The 22,042-nt window shown below is 39.8% G+C and overlaps 1 protein-coding gene across 1 annotated transcript in view; it reads right to left on the bottom strand.

Moving 5' to 3' along the window:
- The window catches only part of LOC109968437 (protein FAM19A2-like), an 83,116-nt gene that overhangs the window by 36,743 nt on the left and 24,331 nt on the right, over positions 1 to 22,042 (bottom strand). Inside the window, exon 2 of the mRNA XM_020614708.1 lies at positions 4,971 to 5,071. Within this exon, the coding sequence (XP_020470364.1) occupies positions 4,971 to 5,070 (100 nt within the window). The 5' untranslated portion in view covers position 5,071. The remainder of the gene's footprint in view (positions 1 to 4,970; positions 5,072 to 22,042) is intronic.

Genomic DNA, 22,042 nt, shown 5'->3' with positions numbered 1-22,042 from the left:
CTATCTCTTGACCAGCGAATTAAATGTGGTAAGGAATGTTGGGATGTTTGTCAGCATGAAACATTTCACATTTGTAATTTTCACTTGAATTTTTCACAAGCCATATGGAGCCATGTTGTAGACCAAGCATGGACTGCAACTTTGCCCTGGAGCAGCCTCTAAGAAGGGCAGACAGCCTGTCTCCACACATCACATTAGAGAGCCTATTTGAGTGTGCATGCGTATGTGTGCATGTGTTTGTGTGTCTTTATGTGTGCATTTACTGGCCTGTGTGCATGCCTGACTGAATGCACATGTTCCTCTGAACTTTGCATGAGAGTAGTTCATGTTAGTATCGCTATACAGTTAAGTCTTTGTCCTTACATCTCTATTTCACCTTCTTGAGAGACAGCAAGCCTTTCAGGGTAAGTTAAGTTCTTAGGAGCCTCTAATCAGTGTAGATGTATGGAGATTGCAACCTATAGACTGAGAATCAATGACTTGACAGTGTGTGGAGAAGTGATCAGCATAATTACTGTTCTGCTTTACTTCAAAAACCAAGCCAAGCTGTTTCTCCAAGTGTCTTGGTAAAGCCACTAAGGCATTTAACCAAGACCTTGTTTGTTGTCAAATAAACTGTCTTCACTGCAAGAGATCTGCATTCCACTTAAGAACATTAGAACACTGTAGTCTGGGTATAAAGCCTGTAATTTTCTGTATGATCATAATAAAGTATGTGAATAAGAGAAAAAGACAGGAGGATGGATGGTATAGCAGATGTAGAGGCAGCGATGCTGAAGGAGAGGCATGTTTTTCTGTTCTGGCCTAAAGCTGGGCACACACTCGATGGCTGGCTAAAACCTGCTAAGACTGGACAGGCCACACTTAATGTCTGTTTCCAGCAGATTTTAGTCTTAGACAATTGGGAAGAAGCACAAACCTAAGGACTGATCAAACTCTGTGGGCAACACACTTCATGACTGGAAGTTCTGGCAGCAGACAAGCCTGTAAATCCCACGAGATCACACCAATTCTCATGTGTACTTGTACTAAAATAAATATGGATACAACTGGCTTGCATTGTTTATATATATTTTTATGACCTTTTAAACTGAGAACTCAATATACTCCAAGAAAACTTTGGAGTGGCTCAGCCAGAGTCCGGACTTGAACCAATTAGAGCATCTTTGGAGAGACCTGAACATGGCTGTGCGGCAATGCTCCCAATCCATCCTGGTTGACCTCGGTTGATGATTCTGCCAAGAAAAATGGAAGAAAATTCCAAAGCAAAGGTGCCAAGCTTGTAGTTTCATTCTCAAGGAGACTTGAGGCTGTTGTTGCTGCGAAAGGTGTTTTAACTAGGTATTAAGTGAAGGATCTGAATACATATGTAAATGGGATATTTCAGTCTTTTATTTTTAATACATTTTCAAAACACTTGAAAAACCTATTTTCACTTTATCATTGTGGAGTATTATGTGTAAATTAATCAATTTTAACGTGAGACTGAAACAACTAAATTTGGAAACCCTGAAAGGTTCCCAAAGCTTTCTGTACTGTCTGTACAACTGTGTCGCCAGCAATGCTAACGCTGTCATTACCGTCACTGTCATTACTGTCACTGTCATTACTGTCACTGTCATTGTTTCTTCAGAGGTAAGTATTATAAAATAATTGTGACAACCTCGTCAGTGACACAAAGCCATAACTAAACTTTTCGTATTGTGTGACTTCGCCATTCATCTCTCTCACCTGGTGTTTTCAACATTTTATTTGTTTTATGCAGACCTCAGCACTTCACTGAAAGCACGGTGATGCACCACAATAAGAGAATCTCCTTCTTCTCATCATGTCTTTTAACCATCCTTACTTTTATGAAAATGCCCTTGCCTTCTCAAGAATCCCTCTATGAAGGAACAGATCATGCTTGGCAGCGAGAGAACAGCACAGTCAGTCTTACGCACAAACAGGCACAACGCACACATGCACGAACCCGTGCTTATAGGTACTCACATTCCATCAAGGACACATTCTACAAAGAATCTTGTAGTGTCTAAGAAGGAATAATATTGAGACATTTTCAGTTGCTACAGAGAAGACCAAAGGATGTAAGATACTAATGTAAGATGCTACATTCATTTTGAAGAATTAAATCTTAGATAATCTAAGATTTAGCACACATTTTTGTAAATCAAGTAAAATATTGTCTAGAAGTTTTGCCTCCCTGCTGTAAAACAAAAAACTCCACCCCCACCCTGCTCTGCTATCTTCAGGCCTTGTGTTTATTTCTTTCCTTCTGTGGCCACTTGTTAAAATCTGCACCACACGTCTTCCACGCCCCGATGATCCGACGTTATAAGATATGTTTTTAAAACCAGTATGACTCACTTTTGTATTGAATTATTCTGGTTGTCATTCCAACTGAATGCAATGTTAGTGTTTTGATGTCCAATTAGCAGAAATCAGCCCATTTTCCTAGAATGAAGTCATTTTGCTCAGTTTGCTAATTTTTGCTCAGCTTTGGCCCAGGTCACACGGTTAGTTTATATCAGACATAACGCAACAGTCTATATAACATTTTAATGAGACGTTGTTAAAATTTACACCATCAACACAGTTAGAAATGTGGGCAGTTTGTTGAACTATCAAAGCGTATCATGTAATTTCTCTCATTTCACATATAATTTACCTTAACGTTATGTGTGTCAACTACATAACATTGAAAGTGATGCGATAGTGGCCAGAACATTAGTACTGGGAAAAAACATTCCTCTGTATAATTTGCTTGTGTTGCTAATTTACAGTAGGTAGGAAAAAAGGACCCTTGTCACTGCAGTATCACAGAAAACCGCAGGCTCTATGGGCTTTGTTCAGTACATATTATTGCTGAGCTGCCTCAGTGCTGAGTCTGTTTCCGGCTGTAGTTTCACATGTGACGTAGTTTCACAGACAGGGCAGGAGGGACAAAGTTAAATGGAGAGAAAGAGAGAGAAGGAGGGGTTACCACCTGAGTTTTTTTTTTTTGTTTCTCGCTAACAGTCGAGATTTTGAGGACAAAAGTTAGTTAGAAGGGTTTTAAAGAAAAGAATCAAACTGTTTTCCCTTTCAGTCATCCACTGATGGAACAGCTGTACAAGGCAAGACATGAAACACTGACTGCAGTATAAACATCTGTCAGGCAACAGTAATAGCAGTGACAAAGACAAACCAGTTCAGATAAAGACCAACTGGTACATGCCACTCCTTCATGACATGAAGGCCGAAGCCAAAGCTTATCATTTTTATGTTTATGTATTTATTTAATGTGTGCTCAAACCAAACACAAAATCCACTGTCATCACTTCTTGGTTTTGTCCTTAAGCATTTTTGTCATTGCTAATAATTATTTTAACTCAATATGTCTTTTTTAACATGTTAGTTATATCCCTGCATTAGGCTTTTGTTACTCCTTAAGTGTGGAGGAGTATCTTGAAATTAGCCTGAAAACCCCTAGAACGCCAAAGATCTGCAAGTTTAGTGCTATCAAAATCCAGACTCAGTGGAGGATGTCATTTCTTTAGGAGCTATTTGGGGCCTAGGGAGTCTCTTGGGGTTCTGCTTTCTTTCATTTACAACAGACTGATTATATTCATCTGTACTCATGATCTGGATGAGCAATATACCTGAAACATTTTATAGCAATGTAATTGCACCTCCACTAACTCTGCGTCCCACCACAGATTTAATTCAAACTTCACTGGTTCTTCTAAAACTCCCTCCACCACTATACTCCTTCCTATAGTCTCTGTTCCTTAGTATCAACCTTCAGTATCAACCTTCTGTCTTCACCGTCCAGGACCAAGCACCAGACCCAGGGTGACAGTGCCTTCTAAATGGAGTCCCCTCACTCTGAAGCACATCTGTAACTGCTTCAGTCTCACTAAGTACAATAAGTCTCTTAACACTTACTTTTTTAAAACTGTTTTTAGTCTAATTCTTGTTCTATTCTGCTTTTTCTAATCTTGTTCTATTACTTTTCTAGTTTTTTTAAGACACACTATTGTTGGGATCCTCTGAATTTTTGTCCAGTGCCATCACTGACTCTAAATTGAAAATTTTCCACTATTTTGGTTTATGACCTAATTAATAACATTTCAGTCAGACTGCTTTGGTGCTAATTAGTATAAGGTAGTATGCTAACATGCTAAACTAAGATCATTATGGTCAACATTATAACAAAAGCATGTCGCATCATCATTGCGAAGTTCTTAGCATATGCATACAGGGATCACAAACAGTCTCACAAACCCCCATATACACTATGTTCGTAACTGAACTGCACAGGCATAGCTTCAGGCACATAAAAAGTGCTTGTTCATGTGCAGGTGTCGGGTACAGTGTGCTTTCCACTAAAGCTTTTTTTTTCCCAGAGATAGATAATTTTCAGTGTCACACAAGTGAACCAAAGAAGTGAAGATACCCAACCTTCACACAGGAAATGAACTGGAAAATAGTAAGAAGCTGTTGGGTTCAATCACAGTAGTCACTCATCCACTTGGCCCACATGAGAGGGGTATCATGCAACCAGGGATTCCTAATCCATAAGGCTCACCGCTAACTGTTTGTGCTGTAACCTACAGGCGTTATCAAGAGTCGCCCCACCCCGATGGGACTGCAAAGACGAGAAAGTCCCTGAACTGATAAGACCTTTTTTTTTTTTAAATGGATTACTCTTATTCCTCTTCCTTTTATTGAAGAACTTTTTGTGTGTTCTTCCTGGCAACCTGCCTCTGTAGTCTCGTATTTCATTGTGAATCAAACCTCTGCATTCCCATGGGTAGCACACAGTCTGTTCACCCTAACTTTACAACATGTGAAAAGAAATTGGCTGCAATGGCTGCCCGCAGTGGTAATCTATAATAAATCCAATATTGTGCTGTACACAGACACTGACCAATTCAGCGAAATAGATGCTGTACACACACACCCATAGAGCACATACATCGACTTACCTGTGTGGCTCCTGTGTGCATGTGTAAGAGAGGCCAGACAGAGGGACAGCAGTAGACTCCACACACCTACTCCACAAATGCAAGGACCTCGTTCCCGCATTCTGCCAGAAGGAAGCGAAAATACACATAAACTATTAAAGGACACACATAAACAAATAATTAAAATAGTCATTGCCTTACATTTTTTAAGTGGTTGATGGTAAATTCACATTTGTGGCTTTGTTGAGCAAAATATCTTGATATTTGGGTGGGTTACAATAAAATGTGGTTCAGATATGTACCTCATCAGGATGATGCTTCTTTAAAGTGACACACAGGTGAAACGTTTTGAGTTTATTACCCTGTACCTGGCTGAGAAATAATGGATGAAACAAACTGAATTCTTAGAAAATGTTCTGTCTTCTTGCAGAATACAGTGTGATCCTAAGTTATAACCCACTGACTTTTAATTTAGCACCATCATCAGGTAAACGTCAGCTTTTCCAATACTTTGTTTTATGATCATACATGCGCAAAGCTGACATTCCCAGTCAGGAACACCTGTGCCTTTAAGCATTATACCTGCTTGACATAAACTTCTCAGCTTTGTTATTGTGAGTATTAGCATGCTGATGTTAGCATTTGGCTCACAGGACCACTGTGCTCAAGTACAGCCTGGCAGAGCCACTAGCACGGCTGTAGACTCCTAGTCTTGTTAAAACCAACATGTATACACCTTAAAGAACTTTCTAAGACAAATATAAAATATATAGACACAACCAACACTCACAGACTCCCTGTGGCACTTCTCTGTCTCACCACAGAAAAAAATTATTTACACTGGCAAAGTTATATTTTAGAACAAACACATTCAAACAGAAGAGGAGATGGTGAGAGACACACAGAGAGAGGGAGGGATGAGAAGAGAGCAGTGTTAGGAGGCTATCATTACGTATAGTTTTGGAAACTAGGTTTAATTCTCTATCTTGGCAGTCAACAGGAAAACCGCATAAAAACAGAGATTATCCAAGTTCTGTTAATATCGGGTACATCATTTAGCTGATTAGCTGTTGTGTTTGCATACAGTATGTTGGAAGCTGCAAACAGAAGACATCTGTAGAGTGAAGAGTTTTATAATCCAAAACAAAGTGGTCTGAATTTTTTGCAACTTAATCAGGTCTCACAAATGTCTGCTGAGAACACACACGTGCAAACTCTCAAATACAAAAAAAAACCTTGCAATAAAAACAATAATGAATATTTCCTAATAAAACAAGGCTTTTGTCTTATTGTTAGTTAGCAATATAGTTTAAAAAATTGATTTTGTTGTTCTATTATATTACTTTGTGGGAGATGCAAACATGATGATGAGTAAACAACCCAAAATATGCAGAATTTCTTGTTGTGTGTATATGTGTCTGTCCAAATGCTGGCAGGTTTTTACACTGAAGTGATCAGGGATGCATATGTTTAAAGCACTTTATATTCTAAGCACAAAGTACAACAACAGTCTTGTGTCATAAACAAATAAACTCTCTTTCTCCATCGGGGAAACTGTGAATTTGTGTACAGTATGTATATGTGTGTATAACAACACAATATATAATTGCAGGAGGCTAGCAAAGCAAAAGCAAATCGATGAGACTAAGACACTACATGAAAAGAAACTAATCAACCCACATTACCTTGAACACATCCTATTCACATTTTTAAAAAAAAGGAAAGTGATGTATCTGACTAGTCTGGGGGATGTAGATCTGCTCAGTAAACTACTACAACACTCACTTTTATGCTTTCAGTCTCTTTCCAACTCCAGACTCTCCAAACAGTTGTTTTCTGTCTTTATATGGTTCTGTTACTGGGACGTTTGTCCATATTGGCATTAACGTCACTCTTTAAATACTTTATATACATTAGTAGGGCAAGTACTTTTCCAGTAAGCCAAAGGTGTAGCAAAGTCAAAGATTCTAAAAGATTCTTCTGAAATACTTTTGAGCAAATATATGATAATGCAAGTAAAGCAAACCAAACCTTCCAGGTTTCTGCAGGAGTCTGGGTAAATTAGTTGATCGCAGCCAAGATTACTCACACACCTGAATATATGCTGATGTGTTTTATTTGGGCATGTATCACTGCATGCATGTGTGTGAGCACATTTGCCATGAGGAAGTTTGTGTGTGTGTAAGCCCTGGCTTGAGTTCTGAGCTGGGTGTGTGAGTCATCTGGCTATGTAGCCAGGCATTTCTAAAGCTGGGAGAAACTGCAGAGCCAGACAGGCTGAGCCAAGGCTTTCTCTGGTTAGAGGGCATTGCACTCACACACACAGAATACTATATTGTCATTTATCATCCTTTCTCCAGTTCATCTCTTTTTGTCTCCTTTAGTCTTCCTTTACACTCTCCCCTCCTCTCTGGCTCTTACCCCCTTCCTCCTGCCCTCACCTATGCTCTGCTTGTAGTAAATAATTAGGAATCAAAGCAGAGAAGCTGCCTGCTTCCTCTCCAGCTCATTTAGACACACAGCAGTGTTTGTCATGATGTGATGCCACTTTATTATAGCTGGTTGTTTGGTCTGTCTGCCACAGAACGAGTGGGTGTGTGATATAAAAATGGATTCAGAAAGAAGTAAGAAGAGCGAGAATCAGGGAAAGGAGGGGAGAGGAGGCGGCCTTGTGTGTGTGCGTGTGTGTCTGTGACTGCTCAGGAACATAGGGTGCTGATCAATAACATCAGAACAGCTTGACTCTCCATCAGTATAGAACTCAGCAGCTGATGGTGACTCGTGCTCACGCATACAGTGTCAGCACAGACTCACAAACAACAGCTGATTTTATGCATCGATAAACAAAAACCATGGTGTGAGTTACGAATAATTTTAACATACAGTATGCTTGTATGCACACTTGTTTACATCTGTTTCTGTGTTGTTCCCATGCTTGTGTTCATAAAATTAGACATCAGATACAAATTCCTATACTTTTTTGATCATATGTGCTGGTATGAATAGCAGCATTGGATTCTTTAACCCTGGATAATGTAACTTTCATTAACCAAACACAAAGGAGCAGAAGAGAACGAAAGGAGCTAGAGTTGGAGAAAGAGTGACGGTCTCCGATGAGTTCTGCAGTCTGTTCCATCCCTTTAATTAGTCCCATTGGAATCCCCTCCCCACTCTACGCGGCTGATCAGCTTCCCCTCTATAGCTCCAGTCTGTATTTGTGTGCATGCGTGTGGGAATGAATGTTTGTATGCATCTTAGCTAAAGCCGGACAGACATCTCACAGGCATATGAGCTCTGGTTGAGCTCCCAGTAGTCAAGGAGAAAAATGTAGTGGAAATACATAAATATTCAAGGAGCTTCCTGAGATATCTGCCATTTGGAAAATGCAGTGCCTGTACTTTCTACATCAGACACCGCAGCAATTAACATGAAATGATTCTGCTATCAGAAGATACACAGTGCCAAAAAATTATCCCCTGTCCATAAAAATGGAATATTGAGGATTGATTTAAATCTATGTCAAAAAATAATTTGTATGTGAAAATAAATTGTTTCAAGACAGCAAGTTGTGCAGCACTGCTCTAAGTAAAATCTTCTTTCACACACTTTTACACCCGATCTATTTGTTTTGATTGCAATTAACTCTGGTGTCATTAACTGTAAGAAAAGACGTCTGCACCAACTAGTGGTGAAATTGATTATCCCTATAAGTTACCATTTATGTTTTTCAGTCGCCTATGGGGCGACTAAGGTCATTAGAATAACCACAGTAACTTGCTGTGCTATTCAAACTCTTACAAAAATTCATGTGTCCTGATGACTTTACTGAGCCCCCGACATTTCCTCTGGCACAGTAATAGGGCTCACATTTCAACTTTTGAACAATCTGTCTAGCTATTGGCAGTGTTATAGTAGAGTCCAAAGTGTTCGAGTCCACGTCACCACAAAAATAATCCAAGCTGAGTCTGAATTGAGTCCCTGATCAAGCTTTACATTAAACACAGCCCTCATCATTTTATATTCCAAACTTTCTAACAGTGTATTGCAGAGGTCAGCCAGACATTGTCCATCATTTTAACAGACAGGGTCATAAAAATTCCATCATAATTTATTATTACCCCTCAATTTAATTTTCTTTTTTAAAATTGTAAGACATAATTTAACCATAATTTTTATGTTATTCTTAAATAATTAATATACAGAACAAGCTTATGTGCAGCCACTTTTCATGTCAACATCACATAAAGCAGATCTTTTTTATTTTTATTTTTCTGGCAGTGACAGCAAAGGCATGGTGTGAACTATGGGGGAGCTAGGACGAGCTCCCCTGAAAACATGATTTGTGAAATTTTGGGGGGGTTTAGTCTAAAAAATTTAAAATATATTATTTTGCTATATAGGTTATTTCTGTTTTTCTGTCTTTATCATTATGGATCATGTGTAAAATTAGGTTATTCATGATTATTATTGATGTATAATTTGCGCATAATGGTGATTCAGCACTAATTCACTTTAGTAAAGATAATGGCATGCTTGCAGTTCTTGCTATTACCATCAAAGCGTAGCGCCACAAACTTCATTTGATCACCAAATCACTCTCTCTTGATCATGTCAGTTGCCTTAAAACATAAAAGAATAAGAACAAACATCCATCAAGCATGTGAAGCACCTTTTTCAGCTCCCAGATAGTGAGGTGCATTGAGTAGGTCTCAGCTGTCCTTCATCCCTGGTATCAGTTCCTCTTTTTTCATAAACAAGAAAAAAAAAGTGTCTTCCTCCAACTTCCGAGTCCGAAGGCAGTCAATGCTTGAGTCCAAGTCTGAGTAATCAGTCTTCAAGACCAAGTCAAGTCAAATCTAAATTCAGGTCGGACTCGAGTCCAAGCTCTGGACTGGTGCACTACAACACTGGCTACTGGCCAGAGGCCATCAAATTTGGTACTAATGCCCAGTATTTGATTAGATAACTTGACATTCCTCTTAACCTCAGGTGTGTTCTGTATTTGGCTCTAAATAGCGAGTGTTAGCATGCTAACATGCTACAATTATATATAAGTATAAGTATGTTAGCACTGTCATAGTGGGCATGTTAACATGCTTATGTTAACATTTTGTCCATCCATACCCGCTTACCATTTTACTTGGTCATAATTTCTCTGCTTTTCCCTGCCAGTCTATGTTTTATACCAGTTTTAATATTGCCAGGTGGTATTTATAAACCTAACACAACATTTGGAGCAGATGTAATATATGCTTACTAAAAAAAGGCACAAAAGCAAAGACTGATCTCTAGATTTTAAGAATTGATACTAAGTCATTCAAATAAGAATCTTAATCAGAAACTTAATATTTTTATCCAGCCCTAAATGTTAGTAAGAAGACATTACTGCAATACCAGAAGAAAATTATAATATTTCTCCAGTGATACACACACAGACTAAGTTCTCACACAGCAAAAGATGAATGTGAATGGACAGAACACAACAGTATGATGATTTGTCAGAGGAAATCTGTGCATTCTTGTGACTTACAGTAGTGGAAGGGTTTGTTTTGTAGTAAGGACTGTGGATTTCTAATCTAATTGTAACCTCAGGCGGTATCAGCTTGATTAGGCGTCCCTCATGCTGCCAAGACCGTGTGTGTGTGTGTGCATGTGTGTGTGCAGTTCATGTGTGTTTCATTAATGAATTCTGGAGTTTGGCCTTTGTGGATAAATTTACTCCATGTGACCTGTAGAGAAAGCCAGTGGCTCCAAATTAAGACTGCAATTTAACAAGCATTGTAGAAACTCAATACTGTGTCTGTGTGTGTGTGCGTGTGTGTGTGTGTTCTTGTACTTGCTATATAGTGAGGACCAAAAAAGTATTTTTTTTGGTACAGAGTGAGGATCAAAAATGTATTTTTGCTAGAGAGTGAGGACATTTTTGGAAAGTGATGCTATTTTGGCTGCTCCTCAGTTTTTGAAACAGCTTTTTGAGGGTTAAGACTTGGTTTTAGGGTTCGAAATACAAGTGTGTGTGTGAAAATGAGGAGTGGAAAGCTTTTGGCCCTTTCCTTCTTCATTTCTCAACCTCTTATCTGTCTCTCACTAGTTACCGTACTCTATGACTTCAATGACTTTTGAGATTTGACATCTCCATCTTTCAAATCAGGTTTAAACTGCTGCTGCTTCATGTGTGTCCCTAACATCCCTAAAGCTTGATTTGACCCAAGGGTGTCATCCTCCATCTCCTCTCTCCTGTTTTGCTCTGTCGTTGCTGCTCGCTGTGCTAACCTGGAAAATTCATTGCACTGTGAGGTATGATCCTGATGTCACTACAAATCCATCGTCCACACACAACACAGCCACCCCTAAAACATCCCCCAGTCAAACACACACACACTAACAACACACCACTGCAGTATGTCTGCTGACAGTGCAGATCCAGGTGGCAAACGCAGTTATGTTGTCTGAGCCTTTCTATCGTCCACAAGTCCAGCAGCACCACACAATAAAAGAAAAATGGAATAGCCAGCTCTCACCTACAGGCATGAGCTGCGCCATAACTAAAAGCTAGCCTAACACTGCAAAAATAACATCAAAGTCTCTCTCTCCATAGACTACACAGCGCGCCACTTTTATATCTATCTATGACATTTTGACTACACTTCAATTTTCTGCATGGTTCTTGAGCAATAACAGAAAAAAGCACTTTGAACTAAATAAAAAAATGCAAAGTAGGGATCTCTTAAAGCTCTGGAATTAAGAAAATATATTAAAGAAAAATGCAAATGACATCCACAGTTCAGTCCCTGATGCAGGGAGCAAGGATAACACGAAGCATGGGAGAGCACAGATGAAAACAATAATCCAGAGGGAAGAAATTGTTTCTTTTATTCAATTTCAATCAGGTTTTTTTTTTTTTTTTTTGTTTTGTAGGCTCTTGGTTGGGATTATTACAGCACTAGATGAGTAAAGTGGAAAGTCATCCAACACCATAAGACTTTGTTGACACTGTGGCATCATGCATTGTTGATAAATGTTTAGTGATTGTTCTGCAGATTGAGAACACCATTTAAAAATAAAACAGTTTTACTCCAAGGAGCTGACCATACTGAACAAGCAACGTCACTGTAAGAGTCAAAGAGTATAAAACAAACAGCCACCAGTACTGTGAAGGAACACCAGGCTGAGACCATGTGCAGCCATTTAATTGGTTATGGGTTCAATGAGGAAGAGAACAGAGGAAGATCCTTCAGATTTAAACCGTCCATCTACCAGACAGAGACAGGTGAAAGTGACTGGCAGTAAAAGCACTTTCTCTCTCCCTTTCTGTGCTCTACTCTCTCCTGTGCCTCCCAACTTAATTTTTCATTGCACTGACCGGCACTTTTTCTCCTCTCCACTGCCCTCACCCGGTATATTTAGATTGAGTTTCTCTTCCCCTTCCACTTCTCTCTCTCTTTGCCTCTCTCCTCTCTCCTACCCGTCTTCAACTCTGACATAAATGCTTTGCCTGTCACTTCCCCAACATGTATGTTTATTAGAACTGGAGAAATTACTGCATGTAATACACTATATAAATATATATTTAATATGCAGCTATTTATATAATCATTTAATTGGTTTAGGTCATTTTTCAAGCAAAAATGCCAGTTATAATTTCTTGTTTCTCAGATTTTAAATGGAATACCTTTCATTTTGCATTGTTTATTGCACAAAACATGACGTGAAGATGTCTCCTTGGGCTCTATGGAACTGTGATGGGTATTTTCACAATTTTCTGATGTTTTGTAGACCAAGTTGAAGATAGTGTTTGGCAATTCATTTCAGAAGCATTTTTTCTTACATTTCTTGAAATTCTTATGAAAGAGATGGCAACAAATACATTAAATCCACCATCAATAAAAAGAAAAAATTCTGTTATCTGTGGCAGCAGCAGGGCTGAAAAAAGATTTTACTTGGTCCAAGCAAAACCATTGGATGGCCTATCTGTCTGTCAACCGAACTTCCTACTGACGCGCTCTCTGCCCTTGCACTCATTGTGCAAGCCAAGAGTCTCCCACAAGGCCGACGTGGCAGACAACAAGGCAGGCAGACGTGTTACCACTCTGTTTTTATAGCTAAAGCTAGCGAGCTATGGCAGAGAACGTACCCACAGTGGCTTTCGGTCACGGACAGAGCCCGTATTCAAGAAAGTTACAACTAAAAAAGAAGTTAGCTGTTGCAAGAAGTAAAATCTGAATTAATATAGGTGTGGCTTTTGAAGGATGGCGACAATTAGGAGAAAAGGGGCTGAAAAGTGACACCATGGTGGCTTTACTTCTGCTGGACAGGTAATTATCGGTTTTGTTTCATTTGGGGGTTTGTTATGGTCCATAGTTAGTCAGGCAGTATGCGCTGCAGTGTGCATTGTGTTTTGGAGGAGTGGCTTTGGAGAGAAGTCAAAACAAAAGGGTGGGATCTTTTCGGTTGTCTACTTTCAAAATCAAGCTTCCTCTTGCTTATTTTTTCCAGGAACACCAACTATATCTTTAATCGACAAATAGTCATTTGGCACTATCATAAGCAGCTGCTAGTTGCAGCCCTAGTTGGCGCAGACAGTTGTTAAAGGGCATTGTTACTTGCATGTAAACATGTGGAGCATTTACAGAAATGACAGGTTCTGTCATTTTTCTTGGTTGGACATACAGACAGTTTGCAACATACAAAAGACATGCAGTTTCATGCATTTAACCCAGATAAAAGCAAGCTGAATTAGCCGCTGAACAACTGTATGACATGCTTTAAGAAAACCTCTTTTTCTCCCTGGAGATTCAAAATTGAAGTGGTCTGCATGGATCATACAGAGGGCAGCGCACACATACAATCAGAATCCAAGCTCTGCTACTGAGGAACACACACTTAAAAGCACATAGAGAGTACACAGTGTGGCAGACTCACACACAATATTTTGTTTAAAATTCATCATGCTAGATTAAAAGACAAGATGCTGACAATTGGGAACCTCATGAATGTTAAATCCAAGTGTGAAAAACATTATTCAGAACTGGATTCAGCCATGTGTGTCAGAGGAGGATTGCCAGTGCTGCTGGATACAGTACAGTTTATGTAGAAAAATGTGGGAGAGAGAGCGCAAGGGAAAAGCAATGGAGCGGGATGAAAGTATATTATGGGAGTCACCAGTCCACTCTCCTTGTTGTTATTGTTTTTTGTTTTGTTTTGTTTTTTCCATTTTACAGAGGAAGTGCGGGAAGAGAGAGAGTGAGAGTTTGACTATCAGCGATGTGAGTGGGTGAGAGGCAGGAGATAATGATTAGTGTCCAAGCTGCCCTTAGAATCATCTGACTTGGTTTAATGAACACTTTAAGGGGACTAAAGCCTGAGAAATGGTAAAAGATAATTGCTGCAGCTTCTCTATTTGCTTTTCTTTTTCGCTATCTTGGTGTCTCCTGCTCACTTTCTAATGATTAACACAGAGGGCAGGAGTTTGTTAAGAACAATGTAAGGATCACAACAGGGCATCTCACTAATGGCTTCAGTGTTCTTTGGTCTCATTCTGTAAGTCTCCTAAATTCCCATGGTTAAGACCTATTTCTGTGCCCTAAATGCATAATTTCCTAAATGAAGCATCTGCTTGTGTGGTCCCAGTACGCCTATGTATGTCAGACTGAGGCTGACACACACACACACACACACACACACACACACACACACACACAAAAATTTTGCTAACAGCCCCACAAAAAATTTTGCTAACAGCCCCTGAAAAAACATGTACCACCATGGACATGTCTTTAAGGAAAATTACAGCTATGTTTTTGAAATTGATAGAGATTTGAACCTCATATGCTGATATTTCAATGTTTACAAGTTTGGTAAATGTTTATGAAGCAACATTATTAAGAAGCAGTGGGATATTTGTAAAGAGCGTTAAATAAAACGAGATGAGTGTTGCTGGTAACTGCATAGAAAATTAATCATGATGGTGGAAATCTGGGTTGCTGTGTGAACTGAAACAAAGTCTGAATTTAGGTTTTCCGGAATTAGGGCAGGTCTTTTTAAAGAGCTCATTTGTTCTTTGCATGTCTGGTACAGGAACCGTACAAATAAATAATACAATGAAAGCTATCAGGCAAATAAGCTGGAAATATAGCAAACAAAACCAAAGATGTCAATATTTTTCTGTAAAGAATCACTGTTTGCATGAAGTCGGGGTTTCTATAGTAACATAATTCTTGGAGTACTGACATGACAACAGAAATAAAACTTAAATTACTGTGAAAACACATCAACAAAAGCTGCTTCTTGGGCAGTAAACAATATGCGCTGTATTTAATTTCACACTGTGGTAAAACTTTACAGAATTTCAAAATAGTTTCACTGAGCAATGATATCAGTGATTCACAGTGATGGATGCTTGTAAGTGTGTGTGTGCTTCATGTACACGGGTGTGTGTATGTGTAAACAAATCTTTCATGTCTACTGGTGGGTTATAATGATTCTTACAGAGGTATTCATGACATTTCTTGATTACAAAAAAACACAGAGAGAATAAAGCAAACCTAACCTCTGACTGTTTCCTCACTAAATCACTCTTTTTGGCATTCCTATGTCACCACAGAGTCTGCATGCTGTTTTCATGCAGGTTATCATGATTCTGTGTGTGCCTATGTGTATGTTCACTTTGTGTGTGTGTGTGTGTGTGGGTTCATATGCGTGCTGTTTGCAACCAGCAGCAGAGCAGTAATGGTGAATAACTTCTAATAAATCCTAATGGTGCAACAGAGAAGCAGCAGGTAAGGTCAATACAAGACTCTGGTGGAAGGCGAACTGCCTGGACACACAACACACACACACAGAAGCATGCGCGGACAAATTCATGAATGAATCTGTCCCCATATACACACTTGCAGGCCCGTAAACATGCACCTGCCAATCACTGTGTAACTTCCAATCCACTTTCTCACATATTTGCTTGCAATCTGCTGTTTTTTCCCCGCCAGGTCTTTTTCTTCTATGCATCCCTCTATCTGTGCCTCTCCATTCCCTCCACTCCTCATCCCTCCCCTTCTCCCTCTCTCCATCCCCGTGTCTCATGGTGATATTGTTGGAGGTGGGTCGATGCCCTGAGGATGAGGGCTGATGAATGGATCCATAATTACTGGCTGTAATTACAGTGTCAAATTAACTGTTAGCTGTCCAGAATGAACAGGTTCAGTGTGTGTGTGTGTTCTTTTTAATGTGCAAGTCAGCTAACCACAGGAGCAGTTGCCATATCAGCATACGCAACAGTAGATGGGCTCCGGTTACACACACATGCAAATCCACTGTCTAATGTACCATTTGTTATTGTCTGAAGTAACAAAAAATTCTAAGAATATCACATCCTGTTGGAATATTTATAGCTGCATGAGTGTCTGTGAGCGTGAATAAAGTGCAGTTCATCATAGTTGTATCATAAGCTCATATAGATACAGGCAGGTTAGTGTCTTGATGTTTAAGCACAGTACAGCCTTTCGTTGGAAGTTCAACTCTGCAGGAATCTCTTTACGCTGCCAGTAAGTTTGGCAGATGTGAGGTTTTGGCACATACACACACACACACCGAAGCTCCCATCACAAGTTATTGCCAACAGATCAGGGTGAGCTATTGACTTCTACGCACATCCTTCCACCAATCATGTTAATGGCGTACCGAAGCCACTGGAGCAGGCAGATCAGCAGCTGGGCTGGCAACAAGCAGAGGCAAACAGACGAACAATTTTAGCTTTTCTGGTTATGTCTCTTTTTGTTCTGTCTCACTTGTGAAAGAAAACAGTGCAAACAAGGACCCTGTAACTGTTGCCATCTTACTGTAAGCATCGTCAGATTAGAATTTGTTTACGTAAGTCAAATCTTTTATTCATTGATATAATGTTTCTCTTAACCCTGTAATAACTGATTGCTTTGGCCATTTGGAGGCAGAAAAAGCAAGTTGTGAACACAATGTTGATATGTTTTCACCTTTTCTGTCCACCTGGTAAATGCTAAGTGCTCCACTGTGTTTGTCAGCTAGTCATAACTGTATCTGTCTGCCATTTAGTACTAAGCAGGTAGTGTATAGTGGGTTTTTGGAATGCAACTGTTATTGAAAGAATATTGATTATAGTGGCTTTAAACTCTGCTCTCTGTCAGTTTGTATAAAAAGAATTTTTCTGCAACTGAGTTTAAGAGTGATTTTGCTCTACTGTCATTTTAAGTTGAGTAAATCATTTATACTGCATGGCCTCATGCACATATGTGCCCGTAAAATATACACACACGCAGATGCATGCATCTGTTTCCATGGATGCATTATGTGCACGACAAGAAAACAGTGACATTGCCAAGGCAATGCAATGACACCAAGGCACTTCATCAAATTCAGAGACAGAGAAACTATAAATATGGACAAACATTCCTGTCATGTGTGGGCATGTACATGTGTGCGTGTGTGTCTGAATGTGTATGCATCTGTATGTATGTCATAGAGAAAGACAGCCAGAGAATGTGTGCTCGTCTAGTTGGTATTCCAGGGTGGCTTGTTGTGAGTGTGGTTTCCCACAGCCTTTATCAGAGTTGTGATCACAGAAAACTGGTCTCCTCAAATGTAACACATCTCTCCCATACACAATCAGGGAAGCACACACACACACACACACACACACACACACAGAGCCACCCATAAGAGTCTCTATTTGCAGTCCCCTTCCTTGAGTTGAATTCAATCTGCAACTTTAACACAATGCCAAAAAACATACAGCCAAGATTATGAATGTAATTTGGAAACATCTGAGGTGAGTATGTCTATCTTAGGGATCCACGAGTTTGTCTTTTGTCTTGCTCAGAGCCAGTTGAGGGTTAAAACAGTTGCTGCCTTGAAAAAAATGCTGCAGCAAATAAAAGTAACATTTAGAAGATGCAATATTCAGCAGTAAAAGTAAAGAGGTCAGTATTTTGATTATGGGTGCTGGTTGTGGGAATTAAGCAGGTTTAAGGAGCCAAATGGCTTCCAGGATGTATTTGAATTAGCCTCTCTCACCGTGAAGTTTTCCTGAGATGGAACCACTCGTGTACTCGCTTTTATTGAGGAATGACAATTGACAAGTCAGTGATGTAGTGTGGCGAAAACTCAGTGTATATAAGCTGTGTACTCATGTTCAAACATTGCAGCACCTCAGCAGCAGTGAAGTAGATCTGCATGCTGATATGCTGTGGAATGCATCAAACAGAAAACTTCATGCAGAGGTAAAAAAAAGGTGATGAGAAAAGTACTTAGATAAGAAGAATATTGTTAAAAATCTGACTTTGCTTCAATGTGGGAAAATGTGTCCTAGTTAGTCTGCTACACAGTGTACACACACAGCAGCATGCACTCTCACTAACACACACACATTCCTGTGCTGCTAATGAACAGGCTGCTTTCTCACTTGGGATTTTTCTCCCTATATATTTCTTTCTCTCTACCTTTACCACATCCCTCTATTCCTCCCCCTCTTCCTTCTGCATTCATGACACTTTCTCCTCCCCAGAGTTTAAACGTTCGACAGTTTTCACTTATACAAACTCAGACTGGCAAATTGTGAACCCAAACATACATACACACATTTGCATGCAAATAGCGAACAAAATGACAAATCACCTTTCCCCCAAAACAAGCCAATACAAATGTTATAAATTACTAATGAAAGACACAATGTGCTCTCTCCCACACGCCTGTGATCTGAGGTCTTCAGTCAGTGATTGTATTAGCAGGAGTCAGTGTGACATCTCTTGTAAGCATCTGTGCTGCCACCTCTACATTTGCAAATTAGATGAGCAAATCTATAATTTTCAAACATCACATGCGATTTGAAATGTGCCAGTCCCCTGTTCTGTAACATGTTCATGGCATTCATCTTCACGCTTACATATACAAGCCCTCTCATGCAAATGCTTGGCTTCACATTCTTTTTAATCGAATTTGCATGGATTAATTTTCAAAATGTATAAATCAGAGTCTCTTGTCTATAGATAGTTTGACAATCCATCTCCAGGCTGAAAGATACACAGGGAACATCATTTTGTACGTCGTATTGTGTGATATGTGTGGTAATTGAAGCAACTCGTTATACCTCATCTTTTGTTGCAGGTCACAGTTATGTTTCATCAAAGACTAACAGCTGTGAGCCTCGGTGTCAAACAGCCTCCAATTTTAAGCAGACTTCAAACAGGTCATGTTTAGGCAGTATTATAATCTGTTTTACATGGAGGTGAAAGATAATAGTTTGTTCAAACCAGGCTGAAAACCTTTGAAAATTATCTGGCTCATGCAGATGTGTGTTATAGAAATAAAGAAAAGAGAGAAAGAGAAGTTTTAAAAAAGAATGTCTCATCATCACTGATGTGTGTTAACAAAACAAAGTATACATACATGGTGACATGGCTGTTTGAAATCTCATCTTTAATTCAGCGAACCCCTAACATGGGGAATCCTGGGATGTAAAACAGAGTATGAATTTAACTTTTGCCACCCACTGTTCAGCCTGCAGGATGCTAGCACTAGAACTTTGAAAACTGTGGTCACTCCAACCGAGTGATGTCTTTTCTCCACTTGACCGCATCACGTCAATTTCAGGATTTGCATTCTCTGATCTCAACAGTAATTTAAAGCTTATGGACTTAAAATGTTTGAACCGGGACCTACACTATATGGATCAATAGCTCGTGAAAGATAAAGGATGTCATATTAATCAACTTTTAAGTAAAGACAAATATAGGAACAGACTAGGTATTGGCAGATAATTAATTTTAAAAGGATGGATCAGGATTGGGGCAAAAAAATCTTGATCAGGAAAATCCAGTATGTACCAGACAGTCCCCAAAACAGGGGTGGCTGTTAAATGGTTAAGCAGAGAAGGACTTTTTTGCCCAAGAATAAAATGTATGTTGTGTTTGTGCGCCAGGAGGGTCCAAGTTAGATACGAGACACCTAAACAAATTCCCTGTTTCCCTGTGGTGGCAATAAATGATGAGGTAGCAGTTACTGATTTTACTGTCTAGCAGCTGTATGTAGCTGTAGGGTGCTATCTCACAGACAAAACCTCATCCAAGACAACAGTGGCCAAACAATTCAATGGTCATAGTGATATAAGAATTACAAGAGCAGTCTGTTATTCATCTTATAAAAATGTTTGCACTAATGCAAATTAGTAGACGCAGTTTGGAAGATGTTTACCCGGCTGTACAAGAGGTTTGGAGCCTGTGTGTGTATATGCGTGTGGGTGGGTCCACAATTAAGCCTGGTTCCCGTTGGGCTTTTCGAGGATACCACACATGCACGTACAGTGCATGCACGCACACCCATTTAGACCACCCGATTATGCCTGTTATACAGATTATACAGACTGCTGTGTTCAGGGTGTAACAGCAATTCAGATGCACAACTTGGCACACACAGCATTTCATGGAGCATAACCCCTCCTGCACACACACACTCAGCCAGTGTCTCACCGCCCCAAACAGCATATTGCCAAAATAAACATCATCAGCCCTGTCAACACAGAAATCTCTCACTGCGAGCAAGAGACTGAGACACACACCTGGTTGTTACACACACCTACACAACCATAAATCCATACACGCACATGCATACACATCTAGCAATCAGAGGTGTGCAGAAACACTGCAGGGAGAGGAGGATCAGTGGGGTACTGATATTAGAGTCACACGTGCATATACATGTCTTCCCACTCTCTCTCGCTCTCGCTCTCTCTCACACACACACACACACACACACACACACACCACCCCTGACAGAGATACAGACTGTTACTGACAGCCTGGAGGACAACTGATTTCCTGGCAGCCATCATCTCCTTTCCTCTTAATCCAAGCTGTGCGAGGCGGGCGATGTTGACATCTGAGATCAGTGTATGGGATCCTCTCATATCTGACCTTTAGCACAGTCAAACCAGAGCAGGTAAAGGTCTACAGCTCCCCAGTGACTTGCATAGATTTGATACTGCACACAAGAGCAATAGCAAGACCGGGAGTGAGAGGAAATAGAGAGACCACTGGGACAAATGGAGAGTCCTTGAATAAAAACCTATTAGCTGCAAAGAAAAGTAGGCTCATTCTTCTTTCCTTTCAAGATCAGTCATTCAGATTCCTGTTTTTCTCAAGAGAGTTTTGTGCCTATGAGAAGGTATTAGCAAAAGCTTGAAATAATGGTATGATATTCTCTGAGTATGAGTGTATTTATTCACTGGACTTTTCTTTCTATCCCAGGATTAAATTTATATTCATAAGCACAGAATAAGGTCCTTATAAGGTTGAAAAGATTCCATCTTTGTGAAAACAAGCAGCCCAGTATCCCTATGAATTACATTCATATTGGACATTGCTGCAACATAGCACATGATTTATGTCCTGTGCTGGGGAAGCTACATTGAAATTGCATCTACCGAACCCACAAGTTGCTGTTTATATGAAGTACTTAAAGGTGCATTGACTACATTTTCAGCCGCTACAGGGTCTAGTCAGACTCAAAACAACTGACACACCCTGTTTCCTAGCAATAATGAATGTAGCCACCAGTCCTCAGCTACCATTAAGTCCCGGCTCTAGGCAGAATTGCAGCAGCACAAGGTCAAATGATGAGTTTGACAGTGAGGCGATAGTCTCAGACGGGGCTAGCAAAGTACTAACATTACACAAAGCTCAAATTATTCCCAGATTAAAGTCATATCAATTCAAAATCAATCATGACCGTGTTAAATTGCCAATGTTACCAAAACAAATGTGTTAGCATTAGATGCTAATGCATCCAGAAGGATAAGCCCACATCTGAATCAAATCTGTGTCCTCTGGTTGCCTTTAACACTCTCCATCTCAAAAAGCCAAACTGATGTTAAACTTGGTTTTTGCTCTCTTTGTCCCATTCTCTCTGGTAGCCACTCCTTTGACTTTGAGCAGATGAGAGCTCCCTGGTGACTGGCTGGTGGAAATGATGGGTTGCTTTGAAAAAACATTTCTTATAACCTTTGTGGCTATACTACAAAGGTATGGAAGCCTGTTTCCGCCAGTACAAAAAATTTTTTTTGATCTACAAAG

The sequence above is a fragment of the Monopterus albus genome, unplaced genomic scaffold, assembly GCF_001952655.1.
Source record: "Monopterus albus unplaced genomic scaffold, M_albus_1.0 scaffold6.1, whole genome shotgun sequence".
NCBI classification, from domain to species: Eukaryota; Metazoa; Chordata; class Actinopteri; order Synbranchiformes; family Synbranchidae; genus Monopterus; species Monopterus albus.
Note: the sequence above shows the minus strand (reverse complement) of the source record. Positions and strands in the feature narration are given on the sequence as shown.